Source organism: Megascapheus bottae, chromosome 7 (assembly GCF_031878675.1).
Source record: "Megascapheus bottae isolate mThoBot1 chromosome 7, mThoBot2.hap1, whole genome shotgun sequence".
In the NCBI taxonomy this organism is placed as follows: Eukaryota; Metazoa; Chordata; class Mammalia; order Rodentia; family Geomyidae; genus Megascapheus; species Megascapheus bottae.
Genome location: NC_143515.1, coordinates 67,566,253 through 67,591,412, shown reverse-complemented (window position 1 = coordinate 67,591,412; position 25,160 = coordinate 67,566,253). Strand labels below are relative to the sequence as shown.

General features: G+C 42.8%; 1 protein-coding gene across 1 annotated transcript in view; it reads right to left on the bottom strand.

Moving 5' to 3' along the window:
* Positions 1–25,160, bottom strand: part of Dtnb (dystrobrevin beta) — a 185,181-nt gene that overhangs the window by 17,636 nt on the left and 142,385 nt on the right. The window contains 2 exon segments of the mRNA XM_090337586.1: positions 15,159–15,179; positions 24,688–24,784. Of these exon segments, the coding sequence (XP_090193712.1) occupies positions 15,159–15,179; positions 24,688–24,784 (118 nt within the window).

Sequence of the window (25,160 nt, the reverse complement as noted above, 5' to 3'; positions counted from 1 at the left end):
GTTATGTGTCAAACCAGTAACTAAACACAATGAACGCCCTATTAACACAGGTTCTCGGAATACAGAGGTCCCTTGTGGTTGAAAACAATTCTTCTGTAAATGTAGAGCTAGAGTCACATTCTAGTCTGAGCAGCAATCTAGGCTGCTGGTTCTTTACCTCTCAAATCAGCAGACTGAGAACCTGAGAAAGCTATGCAGCAAGCTCTATGAAAAGTGCGTGGGAATTACAAATGCGTTTTAGAGGGCTTAGGCCCCCAGAAAATAGCCTATTTTAGGGCTATTTTATATTTGAGGGGGCTGAGACCCAGAGAGATTGTGGTCACAAACAAATAAGGAGGAAAGCTAAGAGGGCACCTGTGTCTTCTGATGGCCTCAGTCTGCTAGAAGAAACCTGAGTACAATGGAACACAGCATTTAGATTGGGAGGGACATAAATCAATAGGGAGTTTTCACTCTTGAAGCTAACCAGGATTATTATTATTATTATTATTATTATTATTCCTCCTCCCCTTCTCCTTTTTCTTTCTTTTTTTTTGGCCAGTCCTGGGCTTGAGTTCAGGGCCTGCGCACTGCCCTTGGACTTTCTCAAGGCTAGAGCTCTACCACTTGAGCCTCAGCACCACTTCTGGCTTTTTTCTATGTATGTGGTACTGAGGAATTGAACCCGGGTCTTTGTGCCTGCTAGGCAAGCACTCTACCACTAGGCCAAACTCCCGGCCCTCCTTTTTCTTTTTTTTTTTTTGGTCGGTTATGGAGCTTGAACTCAGGGCCTGGGCACTATGGCTGAGCTTTTTTGCTCAGGGTTAGCATTCTACCACTTGAGCTACAGATCCATTTCTGGCTTTCTGGTGATTAATTGGAGATAAAAGAGTCTCATGGACTTTCCTACCCAGGCTGGTTTTGAACCATGATCCTCAGATCTCAGCCTCCTGATTAGCTAGAATTACAGGTGTGAGGTACCTGGCTATTTTTTTTTTCAGTACTGGCGCTTGAACTCAGAGCCTGAGCACTGTCCTTGGGCTTTCTTTCTTCTTTTTTTTTTTCTTTTTGCCAGGTTGTGGGAACTGAACTCAGGGTCTGAGTACGTTCTTGGTCTTTCTTTTTTCTTTTTCTTAATTTTTTTTTTTTTTTAACCAGTCCTGGGCTTGAGCTCAGGGTCTGAGCACTGCCCTTAGACTTTCTCAAGGCTAGAGCTCTACCACTTGAGCCTCAGCACCACTTCTGGCCTTTTCTGTATATGTGGTACCAAGAACTTGAACCCCAGTCTTTGTGTATGCTAGGCAGGCAGCTCTATCACTAGGCCAAACTCCTGGGCCCTCTTTTTTTGTTGTTGTTGGTAGTGGACATGGGGTTTGAACTCTGGGCCTGGCACTGTCCCTGAGCTCTTCAGCTCAAGGCTGTCACGCTGCTGCTTGAGCCACAGCACTACTTCGAGATAGGGATTTTCTTAGTTCCCTGGAATACACTATAGGTTACTAGCCTAGCCCAGAGATGGCTGCAGCAAAAAGCCAGATGATACAAGCAAATGTCCTCTGTGGGGCATCACAACAGCCCTCACCTCTACCAACAACAACAACAACAAAAGCCAGGCTGTTTTCATGGCAACAGAATGGAGGATACTTCAGTCTCCATCTCTCTCCCTCACTCATGGACACCTGCCAGGTAGCAGATGGATTGTGTGGACAATTACCTTCATCTGCCGCAGTATATTTAAATTAAACAGACTGGCCTCTTTGCGGTTGATTTTGAGAAAGTTCCTCAGAAAAATAACAATAAGAACAAAAACAAAAAACCTAACATTTGGAGAAAGTAGCTGCAAGTGTGAAACACAGGCAAGTTAACTGTGAGTGTATGGAGATCAGGATGGATGAAGAACAGACTTAGATTTCTTTAAGAAGTAAAAGCCTGTGTACTATTTTGATCTGGTGCTAGTGGTGGCTGTGCTTGGAAGATGTCACCCCACCAACTTTAGGAAAGGGATGAGCAGTCTGTCCTGTTTCAGGATGAGAAAATAACCACCTTAGACAAATGGGAGTTAGGACTGTGGATAGGAGCCACAGAGAAAAACAGGGCAGAGGAGACAAGAGCAAGTGACAGAGGGCAAGGAATGAGACTCTGTTTCCTTGAGGCTGAGCTAGAAGCAGGGGAGGATGGGTCCAAAAGCTTCCTGTCTACCTGCAAGTCTATACCTGTGCTGCCTTTGAAAGACAAACCTGGCTTCTAAACACCTGACAGAGGGGCTAAAAAAGGTTTCTCGGCTCTTGCATCAGCACCATGTGTCTGTTGGAAGGGTGAGGCCACTGGTAAATCTGTATGAGGTCCCTCCACAGAGACTGGCACTTATTTGTTCCCACACTACCACAGGAAACATAGGGCACTAATATGGCCTTTCTCTCACTGTGGTGGCTCCTAGGACTACTGATGTTTTGAGATCCTCAGAACAACAAGTGCTGGCAACAGGTAGAAGGTTATATGGATCTCAATCTTCATAACTCTGTCTCTACCCAAGTTACACTCAATTATACAAAAGACAAGTCTACTCTAAGACTTCAAAGGTGGGAAGTAAGGCATTTAGTTACCTTTCTTAGTAGAAGGAGAAAGGTGTGTCAAATTTCTGAGATAAAGAACAATCTACTAAAACTCACCATAAATCCAAAGAGTAAAAGAAGTTGAAATTTAAACCTTTTGCTCTGAAAACTCATAAATTCTAAGACTCAAATTACTCTGTTTGTTTCTGCTCGTTTGCCTAGCTCTACCTGAAGATGGTCTCCCTGTCAGGTCCTCACTGCAGAATTTCAACACCACTTCTCAGCAGAAACAGCCAGGGGCCTTAGTAAGAGAAAAACCCACAGGATAAAAACCAAATGCCCAGATTGGACTCAGAATCCAAACCCAAATGGGGTCCGAGAAGGTGTTATTCTTTTTTTTTTTCATCTTTCGTGCAGAACACATATAATTTTATTTATTTTTTAATTTTTTTATTGTAATTAGTAAAAGGGTTACATGATATTTGCCAGATAGAAGGTGCATTAATTCACATACATTGATACCCTTTCACATGTCTTGGTACCCATTTCCCTCCCCCCCGAAGGTGTTATTCTTAACAGACAGCTAACTCAATGATTAGCCAAGCTACCAGAACCTATGATACTTTCAAAATTCAGGCTCACAGAGCCAGGAGTGGGGCCTAGTGGTAGAGTGCTTGTCTATCGTGCCTGAAGCCCTGGATTCAATTCCTTGGTACCACAAACATAGAAAAAAGCTGGAAGTGGTGCTGTAGCTCTAGTGGTGGAGTACTAGCCTTGAGAAAAGCTCAAGGACAATGCCCAGCCCCCTGAGTTCAAACCCTCAGACTAGCAAAAAAAAAAAACCATGAGGACTGTGGGTTGAAGCCAGCCTGGGCATCACAGGCCCCTGTGAGAGACTTATCTCCCAAGAAAAAACTGGAAGCAGTGCTGTGGCACAAGTTGCAGAACCTTGAACAAAAAGAAACCCAGGGAGAGTACCCAGACCCTGAGTTCAAGCCCAGCACTGGTAAAATAAATTCAGATTTAAGGACACCAGCGAGCAAAACCCCTGTGGTGGAGAACAGCAGTTGCATCTAGCAGTACGCGCACTTGACTCTATTGTAGGGAATGTGACGGTCAAAGGCCAGGCTTCCCTGGTACATGGACTTAGTCTGGATTCTAACTTTGCCATTTCCTGTTTACATGCCTCTAACCTCTCTGTATCCTAGCTGCTTCTACAAAATGGAGATAATGCTGTCCATTTCACAGGCTGGTGAGAAGATCATGAATTGTTTTACACCCCTGGCTCAGTTACTCTTGTTTCAAAGGCGCTGGGAGGGGGTGATGCAGATGAGGAAATACCTCCTTTCCCTGCAGGCTACAGAGTCTAGGGATGTCAGGTGCCTGTGTGGCTACCTCTGTGGCTAGTGTGTGAAAGGATACAAGAGGCATTACAGCCGCAAACAGCAGCCCAGTGAGCAACTTACTCAACCATCTCGAGGGTCTAATTATAACAGACAGAGGGCACAGGAAGGGGACCAGGTGAGGAGAGGGCCTGAATGAAGCCTGAGGAATGAGTGTGTAGAGGGGCACCATACTTGGAGTTTTAAAGGTTGGTGGGAAGTGTAGGCAGCAATCATCCAGAGGCTTACAGAAATAGCAAGTTTGTTTCATAGGCCACGAATGGGCAAACTACAGCCCATGGTGAATTGAGCTTGCCACCTATTATTGTGTCATTTTGCAATCCAGAGCTAGGAATGGTTTTTTACATTTTCAAATGATTACTTTTTTTTTTTTTTTTGGCTTGAACCAGCTTTTTGGGTGCATAATTGGAGATAAAAGTCTTTCTCGCCTGGACAGAACAGCTTTGAATCATAATCCTCAACTCTCAGCCTTGTTAGTAGCTAGGATTATAGGTGTAAACCCACCAGTGCCCAGTTTGGACCCCCAAGAAGAGAGAAGGAACTAACTAGCCTTTGGTGACTGAGAGGGAAGTGCAGAAGGCTGGAGCAGAAGCTGTCAGAACTCCTTGTTCTGTCAACCAGTTGTTGATAATGACAGCCACAGAGCAAGGATCTGAAGAGTGCTCTGAGGGGGAGGAGACTGGAAATCTTTTCCCACCTATGCCAAGTCCGGACTCTACAATGGGGGACTGAAATGCCTCAGAGCCACAAGTAGGTGTTAGGTATCACAGAAATTCTTTGGGTTTAGTTCCTTAACTAGACAATTTTTATAGGAGCTTGGCGGCAAAGCACTGAGCTCTACCTCCAGCCCTGTCTAGGACTTCCAGTAGCCTCAGGTTCAGTTAGAACCTTCAAGAGCCAGTAGCAAGCTATCCCAGCTCCTGTCCATTTGGGAGATGCCCCCAGGACAGCCATAGGCCTGAGAGTCTCTTAGATTCTCTCTTGGTTTCCTGAGATCTGAGCTGCTTAAGACATAAAAGCCAAAATTTAAAATGGGAAATAAATTGCAAATTTTCTATGCATCTAAGTTAATGATACTGTGTAGTAACCAGAGCACTCAGCCATCTGTGGACAACTGCAGTGAGTTTTCATGATTTTTTTTTTTTGAGACAGAACTGTGTAATTCAGGCTAACCTTGAACTCTTGACCCTTCTAAGGGCTGAGATTATCTGCACGTTCTACCACATCTGCCAGGGCTACTATCACTGGCACCATATTAATGTCTCTTTGTATACCCCCTGGATTTATAAAATACCCTTTTCTTACCTTAAATATTAGGGTATTCATATGGTAGTCCCAAATGACAGTGACTCTACTTGCCAAATGATGATTCGCAGTAAGTGGAGAAGAGCAGAAAACATCAATAGTACTTTTTATGCTATGTTTTCTCCCTGGGAGCTGAGCAGATGTTCACTTACAGATGGACTTTAAGCTAGGGGGCTCCACATTTAACAGCCTGAAGTTCAGCTACAAACCTTGTGACCTCAGGGACTGGCAGAGCTTCAGGATCTGAGAAAATGCCTACAGATGCTCCCACAGTGAAGACTTGCAGAGGTAAGCCCATGCCAAGTGAGGTCTCACAGAGAAAGAAACAGAGTGTTGGGGAGTTCTGTCCTCTTGTGGGACACAAGGCCAGAGGGACAGGGACAAGTCAACGAAGGCTACCAGAAAGTAGCCAAGGTTTTCTCAGGAGGCTTTTTCTGGAAAAAAAAAAAAGTATAAGTAGGACAATGGTATGAATAAACCACAGGGGAAAGCTGTTTATAGACACAAAGCCTAGACAATGAACTAAGGTCCAGAGTCACAAAGGAGAAACTGGTGAAAGGATTCACTAGATTCCTATAGATCTTTCTGGGCTTAAAGCCTTTCTCCACTCACTGGCATCAAAGAGAAAAAGAGAATTATAGAGTTAGATATTTACAGTTGAGAAAAGTGAGGTTTGTAAAGACAGTGTACTTGTTCAGATATTTGAAAGAAAAAAAAAATTTGGCCTGGGGTTAGGAGTTTGGCCTAGTGGTTAAAGTGCTTGCCTAGCATGCATGAAGACCCGGGTTCCATTCCTCGGTACCACATACATAGAAAAAAGCCGGAAGTGGTGCTGAGGCTCAAGTGGTAGAGCTCTAGTCTTGAGAAAGTCCAAGGACAGTGCTCAGGCCCTGAGCTCAAGCCCAGGACTGGCAAAAAAAAAAAAAAAGATTTGGCCTAACTAGTTTCCATTAGTACGAACCATTCACATGATTCACTAAGACAGATTTCAGCTTCCTTCACAGAGTCAGTAATGGGGTAGGCAGGTTTCTCAGTATCTAAATTCCTTTATTTTTTAAATTTCTAAATTAATTAATTATTTTAAAAACTCGGTCATGGGGTTTGAACTCTGGGCCTAGGCCCTGTCCTTGAGCTCTTCAGCTCAAGGCTAACACTACCACTTGAGCCATAGTGCCACTGCCAGTTTTCTGGTGGTTAATTGGAGATAAGTCTCACGTACTTTAGTGTCTAGGCTAGCTTTGAACAATGATCCTCAGATCTCAGCCTCCTGAGTAGCTAGGATTACAGATGTGAGCCACCAGTGGTCAGCTTCAGTATCTGAATACTAACATTTTATAGAAAGTTTTCTTTCTGAAGCTGCTGATAATTTCCTTCTTGCTAAATCTGAAGATTTGCTGGTTTTATTTACTTTCTCCCTTTTCTGAAACTTACAAGAGAATCCATAATCCTTTTCCGACTTCTTCCCTCCTCTATACTGGATTTTTCTTAAGGCTAATGTTCCTATCTTTTATTTTTATTTTTGCCAGTCCTGGGGTTTGAACTCAGGGCCTGGGAATTGTCCCTAAGCTTTCTTTTGCTAGGCTAGCACTGTATCATGTGAGCCACATAACCACTTCTGGCTTTTTGTGGATACGTGGTACTGAGGAATCAAATCTAGGGCTTCGTGCATGCTCGGGAAGCACTCTATCTTAGACCACACTACTGGCCCCATCATGTTCATGTTTAACCTTGATACCATGTTAGTAGACTTTCAAATTGGTATCTTCTCCCACTGAAATTTTAGCTTCACCTCCTGGCACCTACTAGACCTTTAGACTTGACTGCCTGGCAAGTCCATATAACTCAAAGACTGCAATGCCGGTCCAGGTCCCCTTAACCCAGATCAGCTCCCCTTTTCACTAGTTGAGGTGATGCTCCTCAGTTTCCCAAGTTCTTAGATTTCAAACCTAGAAGTCCTCTTTCACTCATCTTTTCTGTTGATGCTTTGCTGATGTTCTGGGGGAGATAGTGTGGTCTAGGAACTCAATATTCTTGACAGTGGAGGAAATTATTTCAGTTTAGTATGCAGTTTCCTGTGCAGTTTTCATATGCTATATGCCTTATGGTCAGGAGAGGAAAAGACAGATATGTACTAGAAGAGGAAAATAATATAGGCAAGGAAATCTACTAGCTTATCTTAGATGATAGAAAGCATTGGGGATGCTGCCCAGACTCAGATGCTATTTTTTCCTCTCATACCCTCAGACTATAAACTCCTTGCAGGTGTTCAAAGAATTCTGGGGGAATGAAATAAAACTATCTTAAATACGGAAATAGCAATCCCTGTGCAAAACAGTAAAACAATGTAAGGAACTGCTAGGACTCTATAGTAAGCACAGGTGCCGAGGCTGATGAATGAACATGTCTGGTAGTTGTTTACAAGCGTGGCTTTTGAAAAGCCAAGCTCATCATTTTGAATACATGTAGTAAATCACTGGTGAATAAATGACTAGATGACAACCCTGTGACTTTCAGAAAAAGGTAGCACCACGCTTCTGGGTCAAAGTGTGTGGTAGGGGAGAGTTTTAACTTAAGTTCCCAACTGAAATTGCATCCAAAGGTTAAGGGAATCAAGAAGGGAAATGACCATGAGGCATGCCAGTATCAAGGGTTTACCAACAATTTTTTTTCTATTTATTGCTGTGTAATCTGCGTGTATGCATGTACTTGTTGTACATGTGGGCACATGAGTACTGGGGTTTGACTTTGCATTTTTGCTTGGCTTTTATGACTTATGCTCTACTACTTGAACCATACTTCTAGATCCATGTTTTTTCTCTCTGAAATGTACAAGGTTGTCATTCATAAATTTCAGAGGAATCCTCGTAGGAGTATACACCTTGCTGTCTCAGGAAAGGCAACTGGTCAACCTATCCAAGCTTTCAGTAAGAGAGCCCAAATTCAAGATCTGGTTGATCTGAAAAGAGAGCATAGAAGACAGAAGAATCTACAGGAGGCCTTGCCACCACCCCCGGGTCACAACAGAAATTGGGGCATATAAAAACCAGTTCAGATCAGGCTTTTTTTTGTCATAGTTGTAACAGGCTGTATGGGTCTTGGAAATCAGAAAGGCAAGGAAATAAGAGAAGGCAAGAGCCCACTTGATACATTAACTGGCTTATGTAAAAAGAAGTCCTAGGTATAGCAGTGGTCTCTACAGATATCCCAATAGGATGACTCCTTTAATTATATTACATTGCCATTGCACTGCCATCCTACAAGAATGTAAGTCATGGCCACCGTGTGGGAGCTTCCTGTCTGCTGGTAACTTTTTATGTCCCAACTTACAGTTTTTTTGTTTTGTTTTTGCCAGTCCTGGGCTTGAGCTCAGTGCCTGAGCACTGTCTTTGGACTTTCTCAAGGCCAGAGCTCTACCATTTGAGCCTCAGCACCACTTCTAGCTTTTTTCTATGTATGTGGTACCAAAGAATTGAACCTAGGTCTTCATGCAGGCTAGGCAAGCACTCTACCACTAGGCAAAACTCCTGGCCCCCAACTTAGTTTTTTGGGTTTTTTTTGCCAGTCCTGGGCTTGGGCTCAGGGCCTGAGCACTGTCCTTGGACTTTCTCAAGGCCAGAGCTCTACCACTTGAGCCTCAGCACCACTTCTGGCTTTTTTCTATGTATGTGGTACCGAGGAATCGAACCCAGGTCTTCGTGCATGCTAGGCAAGCCCTCTACCAATAGACCAAACGCCTGGCCCCCCAACTTATAGTTTGTAAGCCCAATGTTCCTCTCTATATACCGCATATTATGTTCTAATAGACGGGATCACATAAATGTTCAAGGAAATACATCCTTTATGAACAAGCTGAACTTCTTGCCTTAGATATCTAATCTCATTTGGTATTAGAGACCTAGAAGTGAACTACAGTAAACTGAGTCACAGGGGAAAATGGAGTCCTGAGATGTTTTGTTTGTTTATTTATTTTGTGCTACTAGTGGGACTTGAACTCAGGACCTGAATGCTGTCCTTAGCCACATCTCCACTTCTGGATTTTTGGTGATTAATTGGAAATAAGAATCTCATGGAGGGTAGGGAATGTAAATTACTGGTAGAGTAGTTGTCTAAGATGCATGAAACCCTAGATTTGATTTCTTAGTACCACGTAAACAGAAAAAGTCAGAAGTAGCATTGTGGCTCAAATGTAGAGTGCTAACTTTGAGCAAAAGAAGCTTAAAGACCGTGTCCAAGCCCTGAGTTCAAACCCCAGGATTGGAAAAAAAAAAATATCATGGATATATTGGCTCAGACTGGTTTTGAATCATGAATATCAGCCTCCTAAGCAGATTACTGGTGTGAGCCACTAGTGGCCAGCCCTGAGATACTTCTGAAATAAACAGTAAAGTCTTTCCATATTATGACTAGTATTTTGTTTGATCTACCCTGCAGAACATGGAGTCTAGTATGCTATATAGCCTATGCCAGTAGGGTCCTCATCAGAATGTGGTTACCCTATGTGTCCTCATAAGATGCTGATGAATCTCACGAGCATCTTTCCGATTACAGACATTGGGTTTTACTGAGAAATGACTAAAGTATTTTTCAAATCCTACAAATAACTACATATATTCTGCAGTTTATAGGTTATTGGTGTGAAAAGTGTTCAATGCTATATAATCACTATCTGTTCTATAGATAAAATAATACCATATATATGTATGTATATGTATGGCGTTACTATTTTTTTTTCTTTGGTGGGTTGTGGGGCTTGAACTCTGGGCCTGGGCCCTGTCATTGAGGGCCCAGCTCAAGGATACTGCTCTACCACTAGAGCCACTGTGCTATTTCTGGTTTTCTGAAGAGTCTCACGAACTTTCGTGCCAAGGCTGGCTTTGAATCTTGAATCTCCAGATCTCAGCTTCCTGAGTATGAGCCACCAGCGCCTGGCCAGAGCCTCTTAAACTACTAGGCAAACCATAGGCTGAACGGCCTTATCAAAATAATGAGACAATTCTCCTCTAATTAGGAGCAGAGTTTTAGATCTGAGTACAGTAGGAGGGAGGAGAAAGGTAAGAATGATCAGGTAAAGTACTAATGCTACTCAAAAGTACTGGGAACATGGCTGAAGCTGAAGGCAGAACTCCAGCATCAAAACTTTTTTATCTGGTGTTGAGACTTGAACCAGGGTCTTATTCTTGTTAAGGATGGTCCTATAACAAGTCCTCCCCTCCTCTAGTATCAAAGCTTAGAAAGCCATAATTATCATCCATTACTCTCAAGTTTCTACAAAGCCAAAATAATCAGGTGATACTGTGGGAAAATAAGCCTGCATTTGGTTTTCTATCCTAGGTGACTGACACAAGAGTTTCAAAACCAGTGTGATATAGTCATCTTTTATATGCTGACCATATCATTCATGGCTGGAGGCTCTTCCATAGTTTCAGGATGGAAGCTTTTCCAGAAAGCTGTAGGTATAATTAGAGAGCTGTAACTTATATTTAATCAATAATGAATATGTAACAGAACCTCTATGAAAACCTAGAACAAAGGGACATTTGGGCTATGAACACATGCACACGCTAGGAGGTGGTATCCTCCAATGCCACAGGGAAAGAACCTAGAACTCATCTGGGCCTTGCCCTGTGCATTTCTTCATCTGGCTGTTCATCTGTATCTGTTGTAGTAAAACACCAATAGCCAAATAAAGGGAAATTTATTGAACTTGGGGAAGGGTCATGATTTCAAGCCAAATCAGACAGAAATGTAGCTAACCTAGGGACTATATTTTGTTTTCCCAAGTCCTGGGGCTTGAACTCAGGACCTGAGCATTGTCCTTGAGCTTTCTTAAGGATAGTGCTCTACCATTTGAGTCTCAGCACCACTTCCAGCCTTTTTAATATATGCAGTACTGAGAAACCCAGGGCTCATGCATGCTAGCAGGACTTGCTATTTTGTTTTTGTTTTTTGCCAGTCCTGGGGCTTGAACTTATGGCCTGAGCACTGTCCTTGGGCTTTCTCAAGGATAGAGCTCTACCACTTAAGCCACAAAACCACTCCCCCCCCCCCCCCCCCCCGCCATGTATGTAGTACTGAGGAATCTAATCCGGGTCTTCATGCATGCTAGGCAAACACTTTACCACTAACTAGGCCAAACTACTGGCCCCAGGACTTGCTATTTTGTGTGTGTGTGTGTGAGAGAGAGAGAGAGAGAAAGAGAGAGAGAGAGAGAGAGAGAGAGAGAGAGAGAGAGAGAGAGAGAGAGAGAGAGAGAGAGAGAGAGAGAGAGAGAGATGGGGCTTAAACTCAGCCTGGGCGCTGTCCCTGAGCTCTTCAGCCCAAGGCTAGTGCCCTACCCTAGGGCCAGGGCATTATCCTTGAGCTCTTCAGCTCAAGGTGACCACCCTACCCTTGAGTCAAGCCCCATTTCCTGTTTTCTAGAGGCTAATTGGAGATAAGAGTCTTGGCCTTTTGTGCCAGGGCTGGCTTTGAACTTTGATTCTCAGATCTCAGCCTCCTGAGTAGCTAGGATTACAGGAGTGAGCACCCCAGCTAGGACTTGCTATTTTTAACAGGCATCTAGAGTGTGCATATTTTATGAGATGCATCCTTATCGTGAATGTGGATTATGCCTACACAGTGTCAGAATGAATGAAATTGCAGGATTTCCAATTGATATGTGCAGTGAACTGGAGTATAGTTTTGTGTGAGAACCCCACTGCCTGGTGTCAGGAGTGTTTTGTGGGTGGAATTCTGGTAAACACTAGTAAAGCCCTGAAAAGAAGCAAGAAGTAAACTTTGTGAAAAGTTCTCTAAATGTGTTTATGAAGCCTGTTTGGGGAAGCACATCTAGCACAATCTTCACTTAAAAAGTCTTTTGTAATTAATTGCTTGATAGTCCACTGAAGGTAATAGATTTTGAGAGGAAAGAAATTAAAGTTATACTCACAAATTAACTCTATTAAGTATTCTTTTTTCCCTTTCTTGTTCAGCAATGACAGGGATTAAAGCAGCTTTAGCTCTAGAGATTTATAATCTTTTCAGCTGAACTAGTGAAAAATGGCACTGAGTTACATAGTCATTCAGCCTGAAGTGGAGCCACAGAGCTGGGTTTCAGATGCATCCAATGTAAGTCTATGAGGGTGACAGAGCTGTTTCTACCTAGATCAGTGGAACAACATCTCTTCTGTTACGCCATGATAGGGAAAGCTGAGGACAAAGTGCTCTGTGCCCATTCTTGCTATGGGTAGTCCCAGAAGATTGTGAGGACATGCGCTTAGGACCTTGGCCACTGGGAATCTCTACGAGAGCACAAGGGGGAGATGTCAGCAGCAGTCTAGCTTCTCATTTTGCCAGCTTTAAGAGGATGATGAACCCACAAAGAATGAAAGACCATTTGATCAAACATGGTGTTTGTTCAAGGCTAGTTTTTAACTGGCCTGAGAAATAATGTCACAGTATTATTTCTTATTTCTTGGATAACATTATTCTACAAAAAATTTTTAAAAACTCTGTAAGAAGCTGGGCACTGGTGGCTCACACCTGAGATCCGAGGATCATGGTTCAAAGCCAGCCCAGGCACTAAAGTCTGTGAGACTCTTATCTCCAATTAACCACCAGAAAACCGGAAGTAGTGCTGTGACTCAAGTGGTAGAGTGGTAGCCTTGAGCTGAAGAGCTCAGGGACAGGGCCCAGGCCCAGAGTTCAAGCCCTACCACCAACAAAAAATAAAAACATCTGTAATTTACTACTATCAAATATGGAATACATTGGCTCTCTACTAAAAGGTAAGTTTCATTCAGGTAGAATGGAAGACATTTCCAATTTGTGTGGATGAACAAAAATTGAGTTGTATATTCAGAGAGATCAAGAGATGTAGTCTGGGAGACTGCTGAAATTCCCAGCAAGTAGTTTCACCTGTCAAGTCCATCGCTGGGGTATAGAGATGAAGAAAGGAGGGGAACACAGACAGCTGACTTCAAGTGGTGAGGATCAGGACAAAGGGGATGGTCAGGAAAGTGGTTGGAAGAAGGGAGGAGGAAAGATGGGTAGTCTTTTCTCTTTCCTTTCAATGTACTCACTCTACTTGTGGGAGACATTACCAATATCTGCTTCTCTGCTACTTCTAAGCCTACTGGAAAATTATGGTTCCCACGCTCCTCAGAGTTATGTGTGGTCTTGTGATTTGCTTTGGCCAATGAAATGGATTAGAAGTGATCTACATCACTTCCTGGTGGGAGAATTTAAAGGCTGGGCTTTGTCTTCTACAATGTTGAAGCATAAGGGCAGTAGATTGAAGAGACAGAAAGGAACTGTATGAACCAGAGAAACAACCAAACAAAACCAACAGCTGTATATTAAATGAGATTTCTGGGCAGTAAGCAGATCCTAATAATCATTCCATTTCTCTGTGGCTGTTTTATCTCTTCCCCTCACTACTTGCTTGTTTCTTCCTTTCCATTCTTCTCCCTGTACTATATGATTCCATTACACTTGCCATTATTAAGTACAGTGTTGTTGTATTGTTTTTGTCAGACATGGGGCTTGGAACCCAAGGCCTGGGCACTGTCCCTGAGCTCTTTTGCTCAAAACTAGCACTCCACCAACTTTGAACCACAGCCCCACTTCTGGTTTTCTAGTAGTTAAGGAGAGAAGAATCGCACAGACTCTCCTGCCAAGGCTGACTTTGCAGTATGACCCTCACTCAGACCTCAAGCTGCAGTAGGCAGGATCACTGGCACAAGTCATCAGCACCTAGCTTAAGGACAGTCTTTTATATTCCTTTTTTTTTTTTTTTTTTTTGGTCAGACCTAGGGCTTGAATTCAGGGCCTGGGCTTCTTTTGCTCAAGGATACTATTCTATCATTTCAGCCACACCTCTACTTTTGGATTTTTTGGTAGTTTATTACTGAAAATAAGCTACCAAAAAAAGTGAGTCTAGGTGAGCTTCAAACCACAATCCTCAGGTTACATGTGTGAGCCACCAGTGCCAGGCTTATAGGCCTAGTCTTAATTTAAAAAAAAGATAATTTTTTTTGTAAAAAAAAGTTATCTTTTGAATCAGCTTTTCATATTTTGCTTTAGCTTGCATGAAGTTGTATGCTTTACAAACTTTATTAAAGAACATTAAAAATGGGGTTACAAAGCCAGGAGCTGGTGGCTCATGTCTGTAATCCTTGTTACTCAGGAGGCTGAGATCTGAGGATTGCAGTTTGAAGCTAGCCTTGGCAGGAAAGTCCCCGAGATTGTCTCCAATTAACCACTGGAAAACTAGAAGTGGTACTGTGGCACTGAGCTAAAGAACCCAGGGACAGTGCCCAGGCCCTGAGTTCTAGTCCCATAAACATAAAAATAAAAAAGGTTATAATATATGGATAGTAATCTTATTTAATTTTCTTGTGTGGACTAGAGGCTATTAGGAAAAGAAATACAAACTTTACACAACATGCAATAAATAGCCATGCAGCTCAGGGCACCCCAAGCTCTCCCTAGATCGGGTTCTGAGCATTTTTGGTGGGTCTCTAAGCTGTCCTCAGCAGTTTGAGAGAGCTACTTGCTTTCATGCACAATCCATTCATTGCATCACATTTAGATCTGAGCTAACCCCCACCACCCCAATTGTTGTTTTAAGCAATTAAGGTTGTTCCAGACACAAAAACAGTAGAAAATGCAAGAGCAGGAAAAGGCATGGATAGCCTGACAATCATGCATGTTTTTAAAAGCACAGCAAATGTACACTTGAAAAAAATTCAAGTTCTGCTTTCAAGTAAACATGCTCCATTAGGTAAGTATGACCCAGATTTTTAGGCCATTTTACACCATGGAGGGACCTGCTGAGGGGAAAATGTGGGACAAGGAGAAGGGGAAGGCAGGGACATTTATATGAGGAACCCAAGAACATGCCAAAGGAGCAAGAGAGGGGGAAGACTTGAAATTCACTTACTGCCTGCTTTTGCTCTTCCTCCTAGAGGTGTTGAAGATGAAAAAAAAGGCAGAGGAAGAGAGGAGAGAAATTAATGTCCATCACCATACATATTGGGAAGAAACCAGGCTGGGAGAGCACTAGGGACACAGCAACCAGCAGGCCTCTGTCCAGCCAATGTTAATCAGAGGCCAAAGGAAAGAACCTTAAAAACCATCTAGTCTGACTTCTCTTTTGCAGAAAAAAGAGGCCTAGAGAGCCTGGCTTGCCTATGATCACAAATACGTAGATAAACCGAAAGAGGAAGTTGAGGCATGATTAAAATTCCTAATTATTATTTAGAAGATTCACTATATTTAGGTTCATTATTTCAGTCATCTGTTCTCAAAGAGGAGAGCACAGACCAGCCGTATCAGTATCAGAGAACTTGTCAGAGAAGCTTCACCTTGGACCACTGAATGAAAGCTCTAGGAAGGTGGCTCTCCAGGTGTGCCAAGAACTTCCAGCCCTTCTTTGAGAACTTGTTCTAATCTGCTCAGGGGATCTCGAAGTCTCTTCTTCCAACTACTTGGCTGCTTTGTTGTTTTTTTTTCAAGGATGCACAGGTATGCCCAATTCTCTCAATAAAGTGAAGATGTTTCAGGACTATGGAAGTCCTTTCTTTTCTTTTCTTCTTTCTTTTTTTTTGTGTCAGTGCTGGGGCTTGAACTCAGGGCCAGGGCATTAAGTTTTGCTCAAGGCTAGAGTTCTACCATTTGAGCCATAGCACTACTTCTGGCCTTTTCTGTATATGTGGTACCAAGGAATCGAACCCAGAGCTTCATGCATGCTAGCCAAGTACTCTACACCACTAGACCACACTCTGGCCTGGAAGTCCTTACAAAAAAGCATTTTCTAGCTGGGTGTAGTGGACAAATAAGCACTGGGAAGCCTGAGGTGGGATAAACCTGTGGTGCCAGGCCAACCTAGGGTACAGTAAGACCCTGCCTCAAATAGAAACCTCCAAGCCAAATCAAATTAAACCAAATCGATAAGGTAATTCCACGCCAGTAATCCTAGCTTCTCAGGAGACTGAGAACTGAGGACTGAGATTCGAAGCTGGCCCAGGCAGAAAAGTCCCTATGAGTCTCTGATCACCAGTTAACTACTGTGGCTCAAGGGGTGAAGCACTAGCTTTGAGAGAATGAAGAGTTGCAGGGAGAGTGCCCGGGCTCTGAGTTCAAGCCCCACCACTGAAAAAAAAAATTCCCAAACTTCATTAATGCAACACACTAATTCTTGTATACAACTACTAGAAACAAAGATGAGGTTTCTGTCTTTCTAGAACCTTTCAACGAGTGTAGGCAGAGCGGATCTTTACTCTGTACAGATGACTGAGCAGATGAACACAGTATCAGATATGGCAGAAAAAAACAAAAAAACCCAGAGGAGAACATAAGCACTCAAGTTTCTCATTCTTGTATCTTGGCTTCCTGGTCACTGTCAGTATTGGTATTTCCACTTGATCCTACTGCCTTTTTTTTTTTTTTTTGCCAGTCCTGGGCTTAAGCTCAGGGACTGAGCACTGTCCTTGGGCTTTCTCGAGGCTAGAGTTCTACCACTTGAGCCTCAGCACCATTTCCGGCTTTTTTCTATGTATGTGGTACTGAGGAATTGAACCCGGGTCTTCGTGCATGCTAGGCAAGCACTCTACCAGGAGGCCAAACTCCTGGCCCATGCTTTTTTTTTTTTTTGTCAGTCATAGGGTGTGAACTCGGCCTGGGTGTTGTCCCTGAGCTCTTTAGCTCAGGGCTACCACCCTATCCCTGGAGCCACAGCACCACTTCCGGTTTTCTAGTGGTTAATTGAAAATAAGTCTCTCGGACTTTGGTGCCCAGGCTGGCTTTGAACTAAAATTCTCAGATCTCAGCCTCCTGAGTAACTGAATTACAGGTATGAGTCACTGTGCCCAGTTGATCCTATTGCTTTTTAGTATTTTCAGATAGGTCTCTTGCTTCTGAACTTGGTGGCTTGGGATCTTAATCCTACTTCCTCCTCCCCCAAGTAGCCAGGATTATAGGCACTATGTGCCACGCCCATTTCATTCTTTAATGGGTCTCTTCACTTCCCCTTTTTGTGCTGCCCTGTGGGTGTCTGTGGTCAGGAAGCCTCTGCTTTGTCCCAGTATGTAAACGAAAACCTAGCTGCAAAATTAGATCCATGCATGCAGCTGGTCCCCACGGAGCACAGGTCTGAGAACTGAGGCTGGATATGGGTCCTTCTCTCTCTCATAGGATGTGCAGCTCTGAATACAAGGACACTGACTGGGGAACAGCAAAGGAACTGCAGAATGGAGAGGGCTGAGAGAGTAACTTTCAGTCCTGCAACTGGAGAGACATGGGCTAGAAATTAAATGAGCACCAAGAGATCCCTTGAGACTGTCAACTCAGAAACATGTTCTTCATTATGAAAGCCAGCTGCCAGTGACTGAAGCAACCTGACCTCTAGGAAGGAGTCAGGCATAGGCTCCAGCACCCATTCAAGTTGGCTGAAGAAGTCAGCAGCTTTTGCCTTTCGACTTTGGCAGCATGGCCCTGTGCAAGGAGGCATTACTGTTGTAGTTAGAAGACATCTTCATTCCCGAGCAGACTTCACTCTGAGGCCAGATACTCCTAATACTCCTAAGGCAAAGAAACAGTCATAGGAAAACTAGAAATGCTTTACAAATGTTTTTGCTGAGTATGATGGTTAATGCCTATAATCTCAGCCATGCAAGAGGAAGAAGGCTAGAGAATCACAGTTTAAGGGTAACCTGTGCAAAAAGTTAGTGCTGTTAGTAGAAAAGAAGGTATGGAGGTAATTGGACATGAAGGCTTGAATTCAAATTCTAATTTCACCACCACCACCACCACCACACCACGGAGAGAGAGCGAGAGAGACGGAGAGGGGTGGGGGGAGGAGAGAGGGGCACAGAAAAAAACAAAATGTGTTTTCAATACTGGTCCTGTGCTGGAATGGAAATTGAGATGGTGTTGTAAGGAAACTCAGTCTCAAGAAACAGAGAAGCCACCAACCACTTAACAGGCTAAATTATGAGTTGTTTTTTTTTTTTTAAAGTCGTTCATGGGACTTGAACTCTGGGCCTGGGTGTTGTCCCTGAGCTCTTCAGCTCACGGCTATCACCCTACCCCTTGAGCCATAGCCCATTTCTGGTTTTCTAATGGTTAACTTGAAGGTCAGAGTCTTACAGAATTCAGTGCTAGTGCTGGCTTTGAATCCTGATCCTTAAATCTCAGCCTCCTGATTATAGGAGTGAGCCGCCACGCCTGACCAAATTATGAGTATTGGAGAGCCGGAGGACTGCTGGTAGACTTGAGTCTCAAAGACCAGCAGCCCCGAATGCAGCTAGCACAAGCTTATACAGACCCAAACCAAATAAGGTGTGTGGAGTTAAACCTAACCAAAGTGTTATATATAAGCAAAGCAAACGAGATGAGGACACGTAAACCAAATAGAAAAACAAACTTTCTAGGGAAACAATCAGGGGAAGTCAAGGGCCAATAATCTAGGGGAAGCATAAACTTTAGTCTCCTTACTTCACTGGGATAGGACAGGCTGAACTCTTATCTGAGGACAGCAGATCAGCAATGGCTTAGGACTATTTCTAAGGCATCTCCCCAGGCTCATGGTTTCAACCATAGTCTTAGTATTGGAGATAACACTGCTTTGCTTTAATAGGCTAGGGAAATTTAAAAAATCTGTTTCATGCTTCACATGTTAGCATGGAACTTGGTACCAAGGTGTGATGTATGATGTGAGGGGACACAGAGGTCAGGTCAAGATGGGCTTACAAGGTCTTGTCAGTGCCCTGGGGTTGGGGAATGGTAGACTTCGGTGAAGTGTTACCTAGGATGGTGTTTTGTAACTTAAATGTACAAAAGTTACTCAGATAAAGCCTTTAAGGCTTTGTCAACATAGTAAAGAGGTCAGATACAAAGTTTTAGAACTCTTTGTTATCACTTACTCAGCCGGGGCCAGCAAACATTGATTGATGATAAAAGAGCCAGCTTGATTTAAAGGGGGTCATAATAGCTTAATTATAAAGTGCAAACCTAGAAGTATGAAGGTTACCTAAAAACATGTGAATCTCTTCCACATGCAGGAAGTCTGGCCAAGTGGCCAAAGTAGCACCAGATGTCATCTATACAAAAATTTACATTATTATTCTAGGTGAACATTTGCAAATATGGCTGAAATTCAGAACTGTATTTCAAAAGCACTATCAGGCTGGGCATGATGGTATATACCTGTAATTCAGTCCTCAAGAGGCTGAGGCAAAAGGCTATGAATTCCAGGAGAGCCTGACTATATAGACCCTGTTCCAAAAAGAAACAAAACAAAAACCACTCCAAACCAAAAAATTTCAGCAACAAAAAAAATTAAGCCAATTAACCCAAAAGCATTATCAGAAAAACAGAAATAATTGTAGTAACCCAGATGGGATTAGCTATCTAATTTTATTTTTGTTTTGTTTTGTTTTTTAAACGCTTGAACTGCTTGACCACCTGTGTGTGGTGTTTTCCTGGCGAACAGGACCACTTGTGTGGTGCTCTCCTTTAAAAGCTCAGCCCCATGGAAGGTCACGCTGTTCTCTTACCAGCGTGAAGGTAGATAGGAGCCGTTGCTATTAAACTGACTCCCTAGCTCTGTTCACTGAGTGCTGGTGACGCTATTGCTAGGGGGGCTCAGGAACCTGAAAATGGATGAGATAGTACAAAAATAAAGTGGAAAAGGCTGCAAGCAGGAGTTAGAAATGGAAACACCAACACATATGATTTCTAGATTAAATAAGGTATTTGAGGTAGAAGTTATCCTTATACTTACTAATCAGAAGACAAAACATGAGGAAAACAGTGCATCAAAACATGGATACTTGATATTACATTATTAAAAGAAAAACAAGAAGCTTCCTTGGTGACAGGGATGGAGTCTCATCACCACTATTCAAACACTGAAAAAAATCCACTAGGAATATATTATACATTTGTGAAATAAACACGATTTAAAAAAATATTGCCTTGTTTAAAGAGACTCGCTGAATAAATTACTAAACAATGGGTCCACTTCCCAAGTATACTTATTTAAATGAGTTTTTTCAGCTAAAAAGATAAAGCATTTAATATTTTACAGAAGCAGTGGAGGTGGACTGAATTACCTCCCGGTGAAATGGAAACTGGCTGTGTGATGGGTTTTAATTTATGAGCCAGACCACGTGGCCTGATTGTCCATTTGACTAACTGCTTACAGCTGTTTTATGAGAGAATTAAATGCTAGCAAGACTGAACACATCAATGAAAGAAAGACAGTCCTTTGAAATTAAAATTAGAACTGTAAAGAGTACTTTTATTATGGCAAGTGTATTCTTTCTTTTCTTTTTTTGTGGTATTAGGCCACTTGTGCTAAGCCTTCAGCTCTTTTGCTTTTATTTTGTTTCTATTTTATTTATTGTGCTTGTATTAGGGATTGAAAGCTGTTTCTTAGCTTTCGTACTCAAGGCTGGTGCTCTACCACTTGAGTTACAGCTCTACTTCTGACTAGTAAGTGGCTAATTAGAGATTAGTCTCAACCAACTGTCCTGTCCAGGCCGGCTTTCCATTGTCATCCTCAGATCTCAGCCTCCTTAGTAGCTAGGATTACAGTATGAGCCACTAGTGCCCGCCCGCCTCCCTCCCTTCCCTCTCTTCTTCCTCCTCCTCCACTACTACTATTGCTACCTCCTCCTCCTCCTCCTCCTCTTCCTCCTCCTCCTCTACTGCTGCTGCTGTCTTGGGGCCTGAACTCAGGGCACTGTCCCTGAGCTTCTTTTGTTCAAAGTTAGCATTGAGCCACAGCTCCAATTACGTTTTTTTGTTTATGTGATACCCAGGAATCAAACCCAGGGCTTCATGCATGCAAGGCAAACACGCTAACACTAAGCCCCTTCATTTTAATTTAAGACAAGGTCTCATTTCCCTAATTCAAGGACTGGCTTCAAACTGAGGATCATCCAGCCTCAACCTCCAAAATACCTAGGATTATAGATGTGTGCCATGACACTTGGCAGAGAATGTACTTTTTACTTTTGGTGGTAGTGGGGTTTGAACTCAGTAACTTACACTAGCTCAGCTTAGCTTGTTTGGTTCATACTCTACCATTTGAGTCACACCCACAGCCTGGCCCTTTTGTTACTTTGGAGATGGAGTCGCAAAGACTTTTCTGCTTGGCTTGGCTTTGAACTATAAGCCTCCAGATCTCTGCCTTCTGAGTAGCAAGGAGTACAAGTGTAAGCAATTAGTAATTGGCTAAATGTACTTTTTCTTTTTTTCAGATGGTTGGTCGTGGGACTTGAATTCTGGGCCTGGGCACTGTCCCTAAACTCATCAGCTTAAGGCTAGTGCTCTACCACTTGAGCCACAAAGCCACTTCTGGTTTTCTGGTGGTTAACTGGAGATAAGAGTCTCATGGGCTTTAGTGCCCAGGCTGGCTCTGAACTACAATCCTCAGATCTCAGCCTTCTGAGTAGCTACGTTTACAGGTGTGAGCCACTGGTGCCTGGCTTAAATGTACTTTTTAATATAGGAAAACAACTTTGAACTGATATGGAAGTCACTGATTGCTATGAATGACCATTTAAGATTGAATATAACATACTAATCTTGTGGTGTAATTTTATTTTTAGGAAAACAGACATTAGATTTTCTGCTATGAATTCAACTCAGTGGATAGAAAGAACTTTTCAAGGTTTGTGTTTGCAAATTCTTCCCATTCTGAATGGCTATAGTCTTTCAGGTAAACAAATGACAAGGCATTCAAGAACTTCGCAGGAATCCCATGCCAATGGCTCATGCCTATAATTCTAGTTAGGTGACCCAAAGGATCATGGTTGGAAGCCAGCTCGGGCAGAATACGCCTCAAAACTCCATTTCTAATTAAACAGCAAAAAGCCAAGCCAGTGGCTTGGCTCAAAGGAGAGAGTGCCAGCCAAGCAAGCATGAGGCCCTGAGTTTAAACCCCAGTATAGCTGGAAAGAAATAGAAAGCAAATAGAGAAAAAAGGAAACAAAAAACTTGGCAGGAGATCCTACAAAATAAGGTGCCAGGGTCTTGTTTATTTTATTGAAATTATAAAGTGATAGCTAGAACTTAAAGAAGCTTGAGTTTGTCTTAGCACTCCAGGGACTGATGCATTCTGCCTAGACCTTGAATACAAGCAACAGTGGTGCCCAAGGTTACACATGAGCCACACGTGAGCGAGGCCGGACACGCCAATTGAAGGGGAGATGGATGTTTAGAGGAGATAGTCTGACTTCCTTTCAGCTTAGCCAAACCTTTTATATAAATCATAGCTGAGTACCTTCTTATCATCCCATGAAATATTTCTGAAGGTAAATCCTGCTAACAGGGTTACCATAGGAAAACATGCAAAACAAAACAACCCAAACACCAGGACCAAGTGAATAAAACAATCTCAGCTCAAGATTATTAAAAAAAAAAAGAAAATCAATTATTTTAGCAAGTCAAAAGTTAATTTAAGACACAAAGGTGACATGTGAGCAGGTTGCCAGTATCTACGAGCTTTATTATGAAGAGGCTGCTCATATAGAAGCTGAGAAGTTTCCGGGTTGCTATTATCACCTCTTGCCTAGTTAGCTACACAAGTCTCCTCTTAACCTGTATCCTCTGTCTTAAACTTGTGTATGTTTTGCCAGTCCTGGGACTTGATGAATTCAGGGCCTGGGCACTGTCTCTGAGCTTCTTTTGGCTCAAGGCTAGCACTCTGCCACTTGAATCACAATACCACTTCTTGCTTCTTCTGTGTATGTGGTACTAAGAAATCGAACCCAGGGCTTCATGTGTGCTAGACAAGCATTCTACCACTAAGCCACATTCCCAGCCCTTAAACTTGTTTTTAAAATACCTTCAGTAAATCACAGTATTAAGTTTACTCCCCTGGGACCCCCTCATTGATCATTGTGTCACACTACAAGATGCAGCGGGTCCCCGAAGCTTACAGAAAGGATGTGAGACATCAAGAGCAAGAACACATGTCATGGTATCACTGCTGTGCAACTAGGGAAGGATTTCTGCTCAGTATCAATACTGAGGGCACTGAAATACCAACCACACCTTTTCCCTGCCTTATCCTTCTAAAAAAATATAGACATATTTGAATTATTCTGAATTTATTTAGGTCACCATTATACTAAACCTAAAGCTAATACACGATTTTATTCCCAGTAAAGTTATTACTCAGAATTGCTTTGATTAGATTGGGGTGTATGTGTGTGTATGATGATTACTTTTATGTGTCAGCACGACTGAGTTAAGGGATGTCTACAAAACTAGTTACACTTTATTTCCAGGTGAGTCTTGAGAGTGTTTCTAGAAGAGATCAGCATTGGAATCAGTAGACTAAGGAAGCTCTGTTTTCACTGAAGTGGGCATCCAGTCCACCAAGGAACTGGATAGATCAGAAAGGAAAATGTGCTCTCTTCTGGTGAGGGAACATTTATCTCCTCTTGCACTTGGACAGAGGAACTGTCCTGGCTTTTGGACTCCAGCTTGTGTTACCAGCGGAACATCCGTCCCCCTAACCCACTCTGTGAAGTGGGGGTGTCACACAGTGAGTTCCCCTGGGTCTCTAGCTAGCACATTCCAGGACTTCTCTGCCTCCATAATTACCATAACAGGTCTTTTAATATAACTCTAGGTATCTTCTATGTTTTTCTGAGAATACCCCAACTTTATCTCTGTTGTGCTTATTAAATTAGGACACTTCATGTTTGTTAAATTTTAGGTAGAATATCTAAAAAGAACCTAAATAGTTGAGAAATAATGTTCATTTATACATTTTGCAAAAATAAGCATTCTTTTTGGCCAGTCCCAGGGCTTGAACTCAGGGCCTGAGCAATGTCCTTGGACACATTTTGCTCAAGGCTAGTGCTCTGCCGCTTGAGCCACAACACCATTTCTGGCTTCTTCTGTGAATGGAGTACTGAGGAATCGAACCCAGGACTTTGTGCATGGTAGGCAAGCATTCTACCACTAGGTATGCTTCCAGCCCCCAAATAAGCATTCTTTATGTTTTTTCTTTTTTCTTTTTTGCTAGTCCTGGACCTTGAACTCAGGGCCTGAGCACTGGAGCCACAGCACCATTTCCAGCTTTTTTTTTTTTTTTTTTAAATATATGTGGTACCAAGGAATTGAACCTGGGTCTTTGTGCATGCTAGGCAAGCACTCTTACCACTAGGCCAAACTCCCGGCCCCTCATTCTTAATTATTTATAAAAGCAATTCCTCAAGAGCACCATTCTATGTTCATTACACATTTATTATTACCACCTTTACGCCATCTTCAATGACTGTTATACCTACTGAGGCTATCTGTATTTATTGAGACTGGTTCCAGCCCTACAGTCAAGACTTTGTCCCCATACTGTTCAGTCTTCTCTACAGGAGGCAGGTGCTGAGGCTGTGATGGAGAGGAAGCAGAGGTGCGTGAAGGGAGAACACCCGTGATCACTCTACTCTTACCTTGAGCAGCTTCATCAGGCCCTCCAGTTGGACCATCAGTTCCCGCCTGCTCTCCTGCAGCGCCGACATCCGCTGCTCCAGCTCATCTTTCCTCTGCCTGTCCAAGAGAGAAGCCCGTCAGAAACAAAGCTTCATTGTGTTGTACCGGCTGGAAGTTGGCAGTTACTGAACTCCTATACACAGGTCAAAACCAGATGGGGTAAAATATCTACAAATGCATATTGTATGTGCTATTTGATAAACAAAAGTTCTTAATATTAATGTAGGCAGGGTTAGTAATTTAAGAAACTATTTTTCTAAAATCCTAAAGAACTTCTATGTTTTCTTCTGGAAAGTTTTAAAGTGTTGTTTAACCCAGGGAAGGGGAATGCCAGGATGCAAAGCCTGCTTAGCATGTGTAGGAAATACCAGCCTGCTTTCCTCAGAATGCGGAGCTTCTGAAAATGACTGCTTTCTGCTTTCTCAAGTATCCC